Source organism: Arachis stenosperma, chromosome 3, assembly GCF_014773155.1.
Source record: "Arachis stenosperma cultivar V10309 chromosome 3, arast.V10309.gnm1.PFL2, whole genome shotgun sequence".
Classification (NCBI taxonomy): domain Eukaryota; kingdom Viridiplantae; phylum Streptophyta; class Magnoliopsida; order Fabales; family Fabaceae; genus Arachis; species Arachis stenosperma.
Genome location: NC_080379.1, coordinates 142437316 through 142451039, shown reverse-complemented (window position 1 = coordinate 142451039; position 13724 = coordinate 142437316). Strand labels below are relative to the sequence as shown.

At 35.0% G+C, this 13724-nt stretch overlaps 1 protein-coding gene across 1 annotated transcript; it reads right to left on the bottom strand.

Moving 5' to 3' along the window:
• Positions 1–6051, bottom strand: LOC130966796 (uncharacterized). Its single transcript, XM_057891618.1, has 12 exons — positions 4620–6051; positions 4401–4535; positions 4140–4284; positions 3563–3862; positions 2971–3196; positions 2657–2823; positions 2465–2575; positions 2221–2272; positions 1994–2103; positions 1732–1860; positions 1207–1296; positions 1–979 (listed from the first exon to the last, which is right to left on the bottom strand). Exons 1-12 carry the CDS (start codon positions 5978–5980, stop codon positions 446–448), a joined length of 3360 nt encoding a protein of 1119 aa, XP_057747601.1. The 5' UTR covers positions 5981–6051; the 3' UTR covers positions 1–445.
• Positions 6052–13724: the final 7673 nt, after the last annotated feature.

The window sequence follows — 13724 nt, the reverse complement described above, 5'->3', positions numbered from 1 at the left end:
ATACATGCCTTTAACACAAATGAGCTAAATACTTAAAATAATCCTCAATTTATAAATCACTTTGACACTAAAATATGAAACACAAACAAAGGGTAGACTAAAAAAGAATAAATATTGATTACGTATCAATTGTTGAGCGAAGTGATGGAGCTCTCTGCTTAGCATAGTCATGGCTTCATGTCATGCCTTGCTAGTTGGCAGTTGCTATTCCGTGATGCCACAATAATAACTGCATGCCGCTGATTGAAACACGGGGAGTTGGTGTTGTAAAATACCACACGTACGGGATAAGATTACATGCTTTGTTGCTACTATGGGAACATCCTTATCACTTCAACAACTGCCTTGCTCTTCAATCCTCCTATTATTCATGCCCAATTACCAGACTTGCACCACTGGGCTCTCTATCTATACATCAATGCCCAGTAATAGTCCCTGCTTTCTTTCAAGTGCTCTCGGAAGAATCAACCTGGCTCCACAGTATCTCAGCATATGCCTTCTCCTCCTCCTTCTCCTCCTCACCACCAACATAATCATTTCCTTCCACTTCTTCCTCTTCCTCAACAACCTCCTCCAACATTTCTTCTTCTGCAAGTTTCAACCTCTCGTGCTCATTGAGCTCCGCCATCGCCTCCTTCATAGCCTGCATTGTAGCTGGCCTATCTCTCCATCCATATTTAGGAGCAGGCACCACAAATGGCAGAACTATATCATCTAATTTTGTGCTTTTAACTTGAGGATAATCCGTATTTTCTTCAGTAGGAGGGAAAGTAAAAATAATCCCAAGTTCGTAATTGCAAATGTGAAGTCCAGAATTCGAACAAGGGTCCCCTTTTCGAGGTCCATCGGATTTGGTATCAAATGGATTCGAAATTTGTCGTCCCCAGGCAGCTGCACTAAAATTATGAGACCCACAATATACCCAACCAATGGAGGGTGCATCCCTTTTACTCCTAGACCAGAAGCGTCTCCTAACCACCTGAGCAAACCAATTTTCACAATAAGACTTAAATGACTATACATTTATGCAGGGGAAAGAAAAACACAGACACTTTTATAATTAAGGAACTAATCACGCAATGGCAATCCAAATACACAACATAACGAGCAAAGATTACAAAAGCACCTCAAATGACTTGCCAATGATAATCTTTCCCATCAAAGTTTAATCATCAAATATAAGATAGAAGAGCATACATTAGTTACCTTGGTATGCATCGGGTGTCCTATTCTGTCATGGGGATGAGGGATAGCATCATGAAGTATATCTAAAGTCTTCAACCTTTGCCATGTTCTCTGTTTAAAAGTAGATAATCAGTTCTGCGTTGTTCACATCTTACATGCAATGTCAAAAGATAACTTCACAAACGAAAATTTTAATTCATGAAAAAAAAAATGACAAAATTTGATCTGATTAAGTAAGATTCACAAAGACCTTCGAACCCAGAAAAATCTTTGTATCTATTTCTGTTCCCCATTAAAAAAATAATAATAAAATAAAAAACAACAACAATGACAACTGCATGAAAAGAATTTAAATCCATCATGGATAATGCAGAATGTCTTGAAAAAATGCTTTAATATTGTCCATGCATTCCACACATATGAACTAAAATCTAGTAGGCTCACCAAAATAACAGGATATGAAAGGAATCCACTATAAGGAACAAAACACATTATCCAAGGTAAAACCTCTGATCTTATTCACTCAATAAGAAAGTCATATTCTACCTCGGTGAAGCAAAGAATGCGTCTTGAAGGCAAAATCCCATTATATGCATTCTTCACTCTTTCAATAGTGGGAAAAATGATCCTAACAGAAGGGTTCTTCAATTCGTCCCTCGCATTCCAGCAGCCCCACTATCAAAGAAACAAAGAATCAGTAGAATGCTGAACTAGTGAATAAATGCAATTTCAACAGATTATGCCTCTTAAATAGAAAATATATATGTATCAAGGAAATCTAAAAGAATAGCAAAAGTCTTGAAATTACTTCAGGATCAGACTCTTCCGAATCAAAATGTTGCAATGATTTCTTCCCAGCAGCAGCAGAAAATGCAGCAAGAAATTTTGAATTGACAGATGAACCAATAGAAGATGCACCTAATAGGCAGAAAAAGTTATAAACAATCAAACAATGCCATCATCTTGATTTCAACTTCTAATAGAAAAGCGAAGGCGATCACTAAAAAATAAGTAACACTTGAAACATAGAGTTACCATATATAATATCAGACTCTAATGACTCAGGCCACTTATATCGATTCAGAACCTGGTACAAATAATAAGGATGACATTAAACTGGATCATTTGAAATTATTTTACCAAGATATAACAAAGAGATCAAATATAGCCTTAATTTCAACATTAAAGTTAATTACTTACTGAGTATTTAAATTCAACAGATAAAATTCAATGAGATAAGCTATAGGAGTCAATGGAAAAACATTTCAGTGTAATTTACCTCTTGCAATCTCCATAGGCCATAGCATCTTTGGATAGAAGCAATGAGTGATCCAAAAGCAGCAATGTGCTCAGATTCCATCATCTTTGATGTATCTTGAAAATGATTCCCCTGCATGTTCATAAAAATTGTATAAATTTACTTACATATTCAGCATGGTAACTAACAAAGTAGAAAATATACCCGACATACCCGTGACACATTTAAAATCAGTTGTACTTTGTTTGGATTTTCTCCTAAGGCAGCTGCAAGGGCCTCTTTGGGACAAACGTAACCAGAAAACCTGAGGAATCCAGCATCCCAAAGAGGAGAAACCCATTTTGCTACATTTCTAGGCAGAAAACCAAGCTGAACATAATCTATGGAAAAGGGCAAAAACAAAAGAAAGGAAAATTAAAGATCATAATGGTTATTGACAGAAATGAAAGAAAAGCAATATAAATGAAAATACAAATTTAGGCTAAAAAAAAAAGATGAATGGAGAACCCCACATACGTAGATTTTACCTCCCTCAGAAGTTCCATCAGGGTCTGGAACAAGAATGCTAACGGCATTTGCGTCAGCAGGAACATTGTGATTTCTTCTCAGAATAACCTTCAACTTCCCATAAGCATTTGTACAAGACTTCCCAAGGAAAGTAGCCAGTGCTTTAAGTCTTGCACTTTTTGAATCTACTGAAGAGCGGAAAAGATGGCTCAAACCAACCACAGATGCCACAACTGAACCAAGAAACTTGACACCAATTGACAAAGATGCACAGCAATCAGTGTCTAAAAAGAGTATACATAGTCAAAGGATCCAAAGCAGAAAGCAAATCAAACTTAACGCCATGAAGTGACAAATGGTTGACAATAGAATTTGTACTAACATTCAAGAAGAAAACTAATTTTCTACATGCTCACTTTAGCAAAAACCGAGCTAGTCTTTCAGGTACCATATTCTACCCCAACTAAAAGCAAGGTGGATGCAACATTGAAATACTAAAAAGCACAAGAAGATTATAGTTCATATCAAAAACTAAAAACACTGGACTGGTAAAGGCAGAGATCAACACTGCAATCATGCAGCAACATATGCTTGACATATTTTGGCACTTACAAGATTGGACTGGAAAGATTCAGGCATGATCAAAGTTCTGTAGAAGTGAATCCCAGGTACTGAAGCAACAAGATGTCCTGTTGCACCTCCAAAGTCATATTTAGTCAACAGGGTAATCCAGTGGGCTTGGCTGGGTATATCAATCATGAGAGCTGCCATAAACCCAGCCAAATGTCCAGCAAAATCACATTTTGAATCTCTCTGAGTTTCTTCATCCGATTTTGGGAAAAGTGATGCAAAATCAGCTGAGACAGCACGAGGGAAATCTTGCCACCAAATAGTATTAGTCACACTGTTCCACTACATAGACAAAAAAGTTAATAGATTTGATACTAGCAAACATAGTTATAGTTATAAACATATTGTCTGCATGATTTATAATAGTTAATTACACATAAAGTTTGCAGACCTCAGAGAAAAATACTGCAAAGCTAGAAGCATCTTTCATCCATGAGGGTAATAAGTATTCAGCGCATAATTAAACATTTTAATCAGTTAAATACCATGAAGTCCTTTAATTCTTAAGACTACAAATTAACATTAGTGTTGATAACTGTAAATTTGGCTAACAGCATACCTGCTTTTCCACCAAATTTGCAGATGTAATGATAACTCTTATATTATCTTCTCTTTGCAGAACAATCAACTTTGGATGATGGCAAGCAATCCCCTGTCTCTTGTGGTTACTACCAAATGCTATGGTTTCAGGAAATGAAGGATAACTAACATCCAGAGAAGAAAGAAAGGTAAGAAAGAGGTAAAATCAAGTACCATAAAGAATGGGCATAAATTTAGTTGCATATATTTGAACCTTTAAAAAAAAAAAAAATACACTTACACTACAACTAGGTTAGGATAATCCGGGTAGGGCACAAATACTCTTTCATTAGGTCTTGAACTCCAACACCTCTGTGTGTTATGACAAGCAACCGTAACTGGCAGATGAAAAGGAATCTTGCAATATGTCAAGAACCTAAAACACAGCTATACTAGTATTAATCAAGAGACAAAATGGTGGGAAAAATCAAAATAACGAATATATATTAGGAGATCACACCAGTTTATGTCACTTGTAAATGTTGCAATGAACATCCTTGAAATGCTTTCAACAGGATACAGAAGTTCAGGGAGAGATATGGAATGCTGAAGTTCTGAGGAAGCATGTTCCGAAAATTGAAGGCGATTCAGGTAAAAGTTCTTCCCAGGCGAAGGATGAAACATGCCTCCATTATTTCCCCCTTTGTACCTATCAGAAGGAATATCTTCCACCCCTACTGAATTCAAGGGTATCTTATCAACATTATCATCCAAAATCCCTTTATGAAAAACATGCTGATGAAGTTCATCACTTTCAGCTTCCACGGCCACCCCTTTACCTTCACAAAGAGCCTCCGAACTCAACTGTGCTAAGTCATTAGTTCTATCTTCCACTGTAAAGTTCATCCTTTGTGACTTGTCACAGTCAAATTGCTCTTCAGCATTCACCAACAATCTAACATCATTGCCAGAAACATTGCTGTTCACCGAACTGCCACCACGATCACACTTCAATCCGAACTGTGTATCCGACACAGCTCGAAAAATGCAAGACACTGGATCATCCCTAAGCAAGATTTCCCTGCACCTCTCTAAAATAAATTTCGCCCTCTCAACAACTCGCTCATATCTTGAAAACACATTGGAACGCAACCCATTTGCCCTAACAGCAAGAACCCTCTTGTTCCTGTTCCCTTGTGAGTGCCCCGAGCATGTTAACCCATCAATTTCATCATCATCGTCACACCCTTCACGAAACCGATTTTCGAAAACGATTCTTTGAACTAAAAACCCTACCCGGTTCCCAATTCCACACGAACAATCATCGTTCCCACACACCAGTGAGACCTTGTCTCCAACCGACAACTCCACGGCCGTTCCCTTACCGATCTCGACACCGTTCACGAAAACTCCATTGGAAGCTTTTCGAAACGCGAAAGCCTCTTCCCCGCCACCGCCACTGCCGCCGGCTCTAAACGACATCATCCTTTTCCTGAACTCGTGAACGACACGGGTTTTAGAACCCTTGCAGGATAGAAAAACTCCATTGAGGATGTAAAGTTTGCGGAGGGAACCATCGAAGAGGATCTGGCAGTGGCGCTTGCTGACGTGGCGGTGGCGGAAGAAGAAATCGCAGTGGCGGGGAGTGCGGCCAATGGTGTAGGGGGAGTCCGGATGGAGGATGATGGAGTCGGGGGTGGAAACGACGCCGTTTAGGGATGAGAGGAGGGGCGAGTCGAAGTGGGTAAATAGAACGGAGGCGGAGGCGGTTGCTGTTGCGGTTGGCTTCTTCTTCTTGATCGGATTAGAATTGGAAGAGGAAGAATCGAGTGCGAAAGGTCTCTTGTGAGTATTGGTGCAACCGTTTTGGGAACGGATCATGGTGACGACTGATGACCAAAGGGAAAGGTGAGAAGAAAAATTGGTTGAAGAAGATAATGGAAATTGGAATGGATAATTGGATACTGTTTTCGTTTTTCCCTCCAAAATTTTGTTTTGTTTTTTTTTTCTTTTGGGAAGAAGGAATTTTTCGGTTACAAACTTACAATTTAGAAACGTTTGAAAGGACGTCAAATTCCGCGGTAACTGTAACGGTAAGACAAAAATTAAACCGTCTGACTTGGCGGTTGATGACATGTAGCAAGTAAGAATGGAAACATTGAAGATATATGAATATTCAACAGTAATAAAGGAAAGGATTGTTGTAAAATAAATAAATAAATAAATAAGAAAGAGGTAATAAATATAAAATAAAAAAGTATAATTAGATAATAATATTCACTATAATTACTATCTCAATATAATAGAGATGATTAATATATTTACTAATATTATATATATTGTAACTTAAGAACTTATAGAGAAAAATAGAAAGAAAAGAGAATTTTATGTGTTGTTCTAGTATTTATTGTCAGAGGCTTAAACCTCTATTTATACATGCACCAAGTTTTGAATTTTCAAATTTCATTAATCACACAATAAACATTCTTTCATTGAGAAACTGAGCCATCCGAATATTAATGGGCAACCAACTTAGCTCTCAATCTTATCAGAACACTCCTGCTTGGATGACCATTTAGAATTATATCTCGTTAAAACCTTATTAAAGAAAAATCCAATGGAAAAAAATTTTAATGAAGGAAAAAGAGTACAATATCCTTTGATAGGGACTGCCTCATTAAAAAATTGTCAAGAAAAATCCAATGGGAAAAAACCTGACCAAGGAAAAAAGAGTACAATCTCCCCCTCTTGTCGACATCATTTAATGTCTCGAAATCGGCGCGTCCCAATCTGATGTACTAATTTTTCAAAGGAGGATTTTGGAAGTGATTTTGTAAATAAGTCTGCCAAATTATCGCTTGAGCGAATCTGTTGGACATCAATTGTTCCTTGATTTTGAAGATCATGAGTGAAGAAGAATTTGGGAGAAATATGCTTTGTTCTATCACTTTTAATGTATCCACCCTTAAGTTGAGCAATGCATATTGTATTATCTTCAAACAGAACAGTTGGAGCTATCTTCTGATCAATCAGTCCACATGATGACAAAATATATTAGATCAGACTTCTAAGCCAAAAACCCTCGCGACTTGCTTCATGTATCGCTAATATTTCAGCATGATTAGAGGAGGTTGCTACTATCGTCTGTTTCGTGGACCTCCATGATATAGCTGTATCACCATACGTGAATAGATATTATGTTTGAGATCTCCCTTTGTGTGGATCAGACAAGTATCCAGCATCAGCATAGCCAACTAATTGTGACTTGGATCCATATGGATAAAACAATCTCATATCTACCGTTCCATGAAGATATCGAAATATTTGTTTGATTCCATTCCAATGTCTTCTGGTTGGAGAGAAACTATACCTTGCTAGTAAATTTACCACAAATGATATGTCAGGTCGTGTATTATTTAGCAAGATACATTAGCGCTCCAATGACACTAAGATATGGTACTTCAGGACCAAGGATATCTTCATTTTCTTCTTTAGGATGGAATTAATCCTTCTCCACATCCAAAGACCTTACGATCATTGGGGTACTTAATAGATGTGACTTATACATATAAAATCTCTTCAAGGTCTTTTCTATATATGTTGTTTGATGAATAAAGATCCCACTTTTTGTATGCTCAATCTGCAGGCCGAGACAAAATTTAGTCTTTCCAAGATATTTCATCTCAAACTCTTCTTTTAGAGCTTTTATAGTTGTTATAATCTCTTCAGGGGTTCCAATGATATTTAAATCATTAATGTACACAACAATTATAATGAATCCAGATGCAGATTTCTTTATGAAAACACATGAGCAGACGTCATCATTCTTGAATCCATTTTTGGCCAGATACTCAGTAAGACAATTATACTACATTCGTCCAGGTTGCTTTAGACCATATAAAGATCTTTGCAATTTGACTGAGTATAACCCATGTGAATATTTATTAGATGGTTTAGATATGTTTAGTCATTCAGGGACTTTCATATAGATATCACGATCTAATGATCTGCATAAGTAGGATGTTACCACATCAATTAAATACATATGTAGTTTATGATATGCGGATAAACTGACCAAATAACGCAATGTTATTACATCTACTACAGGGGAATATGTTTCTTCATATCTATACCAGGTCTTTGTGAAAAACCTTATGCCACAAGTCGAGCTTTGTAGCGTACAACTTCATTTTCTCATTTCATTTTCTCACAAATACCCATCTGTATCTAACAGGGTTTACATCTTCTGGTGTATGGACTACAGGTCCAAAGACTTCACGTTTTGTAAGTGAGTCCAACTTAGCCTCCATAGCTTCTTCCCATTTCGGCCAATCATTCCTTTGTCGACATTCTTCGATTGTTCTTGGCTCAAGATCCTTACTTTCATGCATAATATTTAATGCCACATTATAGGCAAATATTTCATTGACAATTGTCTTATTTTGGTCCCATTTTTCTCCTGTAAAGACATTATTTATTGAGATTTAATCATTTTCACAATTTTCAGGTATCTGAACATCTTCTGGCGTCAAAATTATATCAGAATTTTAGACAACTGTAGGTGTCTTTACTATGTCTTTTTCAACAGGAATAGTATTTACCTCTTTTCTTTTTCAAAGATTTTTGTCTAGAACCGACAGGTCTACCACGCTTCTGGCGTGAATTTGTTTCAATGGCCACTTTTCAATGGGAACATCAATTCGAATTGGGACATTTTCTGCTGGTATATAAGATTTGATTATCCTCTTTGTATCAGAAAATGCATCAGGTAATTCACTTGCTATTCTTTACAAATGTATAATCTTTTGAACTTCTAGTTCATATTGCCCTAATCGAGGATCTAAATGCATCAAGGATGATGCATTCTAATTAAGTTCTTTTTTAGGAAGCTTATTCTCTTCCTCTAATGTTAGAAATTTTGATTCATCAAAATGACAATTTGCAAATCTGGCTTTAAATACATCTCCAGTTTATATCTCAAGATACCTAACTATAGAGGGAGAATCATATCCAACATATATCCCCAATTTTCTTTGGGGTCCCATTTTGGTGCGAGAAGATGGTGCAATAGGAACATATATCGCACACCCGAATATTCTTAAATGGAAAACATTTGACTGTTGGCCAAAAGCTAATTGTACAGGAGAGAATTGATGGTAACTTATTAGCCTCAAACGAATGAGTGCTACAGTAGGCGAAATAGCATGCCCCCAAGCCGAGGTTGGGAGAGTTGTTCTCATAAGTAAGGGTCTAACAATTAATTGGAGGCGTTTAATAAGTGATTCTGCTAACCCATTTTGTGTATGAACACGAGCTACTGGATGTTCAACGCTTATTCCGTTAGCCATACAATAAGCATAAAAAGTTTGGGAAGTAAATTCACCAGCATTATCAAGACGAATTGCTTTGAACGCTTTTAATCGGATAATTTGAGTAAGTAATCTCGCAAACTCCAGGTTGCGAGAAGACAATAAGCACACATGTGACCATCTTGAAGATACGTCTATTAGGACCATAAAATATCTAAAAGATCCAATCTTTACTGGTGATGGCCTTAAAATTAGCTTTCCTTGAGAACATGCAGCACAACAAAATTCACTAGATTTAAGAATCTTCTGGTTCTTTAGTGAATGTCCATGAGAGGTTTCAATAATTCTCCGCATTATGGTTGTTCCCGGATGACCCAATCAATCATGCCAAGTTCTGAATTCATTTGGGCTAGTAAACTTCTGGTTTACAATGGCATGTGATTCAATTGCACTAAATTTAGTATAATACAACCTAGATGAAAGTGAGGGTAACTTTTCTAATATAACGTTTTTATTTAAATCATGAGTTGTGATACATAAGTACTCATGATTTTTCTCATTCATTGTTTCAATATGATATCCATTTCGGTGAATATCTTTGAAACTCAATAAGTTCCTTAGTGACTTAGTAGACAATAGTGCATTATTTATTATGAATTTTGTTCCTCCAGAAAACAAATTATAGCTTTTCTGGAGCCTTCTATCACATTGCCCAAGCCAATAATAGTATTAACATATTCTTCTTTTGGCACAAGATGAGTAAAATATATATTACTTCTGAGAATAGTATGCGAACTTGCCCTATCTGCAAGGCAAACATCTTCACTATATGTCCTTATCATTTTCTTCTAAGACAAATAATAGCAAAATGAGCAGAAATATTTGCACGGTAAAACTAGTTTCTTGATTGAAAATATTTTTTTAAGAAGTATAGTATATACTAAAAATTTTATTATTATTATCTTGGCACATGCAATAATTTTGAAATTCACAAATATTTTATTAAACATTATTTATATACATCGTACATGAAATTTAAATACATTGAAAATAAAACTTAATAATTTTTTTTACATTATTTTTTTACATGAGTACTTTAGCAAACCCACATATTAAACTTTTTCATCATTAATCAAATGACCAATATTTCCTCCAGAATCCTAAAAGAAATCAGATACATCATAATGAGTGGTGTAACATCCCAACTTTTTGAATCAAATCATTTTTTATAACTAATTAATTAATTAAAATGATAACGATTTAAGATTTGAATTTGAAATTTAAACATATGAAAATACTAGTGGTAGTAAATCTCTAATCGACAATAAACAACCTTTTAAAATATAGTCATAATTAATTCTACATTTATTAGATTTGAATGATATTTATTTATATGAAAAGATAAGAATACTAGTTCTATTCCTTAAGTTCAGTATAAAATCAAATTCAAATTAGATTAGGTAGATAAATCAGTTACAAATTTATAGTAGAAAATCGCGCTCTTATCAGCCAGCCTAATATACTAACAGTATTTCGAGAATATCTCAAGTTGTGGTCATCGGATTGACTTCGTTTAAGATTTGTTTTAAAGCTAATTCAATTCTATATAAATATATATTTCTAAATTCTAAATGTAGAAAATATTATAGGGCTCACAAAATGACAATTCAGATTGAAGATTTCACTTAAATGCCTCCTAACATAATCTGCACATACCTAAGAGCTATTTGATCATTCCTTTCTCAATCTATTCCCTTTTTCTATACAAAATATTCTAGTATACACAAAGTCTAGCCATGGGACAAGTCTCTCTTCACTAACAAATCGCATCTATTTGCATCGGAATACCTATCGGAACTTCACTCGAGGTAGGGGGTTCTTGTGCTAATTTTTATATGTCATATCTTAAATGTTTTTGAATATATATATTAGCATTGCACATCATGATATAATATCTCTTTTCTTCATATACTTTATGCATTATAATAACAATCTTATGTGCATTAAAGAACTGAGGGAATGATCATTCGGTAAGGGAAGGTGACCCCCAAAGACAAGAAAATCGAGATGATCCTTAGGTGAAGGAAGGTGATCGAATCGAGATGATCCTTCGGTAAGGAAAGGTGATCGACAAACTTTTGGGAACCTTCGGTAAGGGAAGGAAACTCCCATCAATTTTATATAATAAGATATCTTTGTTGATAAATAACCTTGATTGTAAATTGAATTGAGGGAATGATCCTTCGGTAAGGGAAGGTGACCCCCAAATACAAGATATTGATATGATCCTTCGGTAAGGGAAGGTGATCGCCAAAACATTTGGGATAAGAACCTTCGGTAAAGGAAGGAGACTCCCACCTTTTATACCGGTTTGAGCTCAATACCTTCCCTAAAAGCTAAGAGAAAAAGTAATGAAAAGTACAATGAAATGTGTGATCATGATTGTTCTTCTTTTATCCTTTTTAATTTATGATTATGTTTATTATTTCATTCAAAGATCCTTCTTTATCCAAAGTTCCTTTTTGTATGATGTATGATATTGTTTAAGATCTTTATTTTATTCAGATCTATTCTGTTTGACTTATCTATGGCAATGTTACTATTTTTCTCTTATTTGTTATTTATTTTTCCTTGCTTTATGGCCTATGAGAACATCATACCAAGGTTTATGAGTTTACATTTATATGTTTTAACGCTATAGGCATTTTATATGCATCACACATGTCATAACATAAGTAAATGAGAAGCATCTAAAAGTCACATCACTCCGACTAACAAAGACTTTTGAAAATAATAATTGAACAACATTGCATTATCACTGTTTTTATTTTAAAACTCGGAATGACTGGAGATGGAAATGATGACACCATATAGATAAATTACTGAGAAACTTTTGTTTCTCATCCCTCTCTCCGTACCATCTTCAGGAAGGATGCTGCACAAAGTAATACACTGCTTAGTTGAGGTGAAAAGACAAGTGCACTATTAGAAGCGAGCCACCAAGAACGTAGATACGAACCATTAAACGTTTATCTTAAGAAGGAAGAATAGGCGATTGTTTCAGTCATATTTAAACAAGTTAAGAGATTTAGGATTTCTTATGTGTCTTATTTCATCCTTGTTGAGTGATTGCAATTGTAATTATGATGTTCCTTTTTATGATTATTTGGTATGAGTAAAGCTTGCCATTGTTGTGCCTTCATAGTTTAGCACGTCGTTTTTCATGTTAGTATTTCTAGATTCACTTATATTTTTCAACTAGTAATTATTTTAATAAAAACTAATTATTCAATGTTTTTATATATAAATTATTTTATATAAATATTTCATATTTGTTTTAAAAGAAAAATTTTGTAAGGTTTTGAATATCAACTACTAAATATAATTCAAATAAAGCTTAACTCAGTTTAAAAGTATTAGGGTGTTACAAGTGGTGTAATTTTCAACAATATTATTTGAAACGAAATTCGTCTCCTTTCCTTTGTCATCCTTTTTCAAAGATACTTGATAAAGATCGACTAGGTCCCTTGGGGTACGACAGGTACGCGACCAATGGCCCTTTCCACCACAACGTAAATATTTATCCTCTGTTGATTTATTTTGCTTTCTTGTGAACATAATTTTTTTTGCTTCCATAATTTTTCTTGTTACCAAAATCTTGCCATTTACCTTTTCTGGGGTAATGATTTACCGCATTTGCTTTAGAAAATGGGGTGGCGCCAGCTGGGCATGCTTCATAATTTTTTAAAAGCAATTCATTGTTGCGTTCAGCAATAAGAAGGTAAGAAATTAGCTCAGAATATTTTTTAAATCCTTTTTCTCGATACTGCTACTACAGGAGCACATTCGAGGCATGGAAGGTCGAGAAAGTTTTCTCTAACATGTCATTATCAATTATCTTTTTCCCCCATAATTTCATTCATGAGGTGATTCGAAACATTGCTGAATTATATTCATTTATGGATTTAAAATCCTGTAGACGCAAGTGTATTCATTCATATCGGACTTGATGAAGTATCGCCGTCTTTTGATGATTATACCTTTCTTCAAGGTCTTTCCACAGATCTGTAGGATCTTTTAATGTGAGATATTAATTTTTTAATCCTTCGTCAAGATGACGACGAAAGAAGATCATGGCTTTGGCTTTATCCTATGAGATGTATTATTTTCAACCTTAATGGTATCTCCAAGATTGATTGAATTAAGATAGATTTTAGCATCTAGTATCCATGATAAATAGTTATTTTCAGATATATCAAGAACATTAAATCCAAGATGAGAGAGTTTCGACATAATAAAAAAATTTTTACCTGAGT

Excerpts from the sequence above, each read along its gene's own strand:
- LOC130966796 (XM_057891618.1), bottom strand. The coding sequence starts at position 5,980 with ATGATCCGTTCCCAAAACGGTTGCACCAATACTCACAAGAGACCTTTC. Across the intron at positions 3,863-4,139 it reads CAAATTTGGTGGAAAAGCAG|TGGAACAGTGTGACTAATAC; the intron begins GTATGCTGTTAG and ends TTGTCTATGTAG. Across the intron at positions 3,197-3,562 it reads AATCTTTCCAGTCCAATCTT|TTTCTTGGTTCAGTTGTGGC; the intron begins GTAAGTGCCAAA and ends ATTGGTGTCAAG.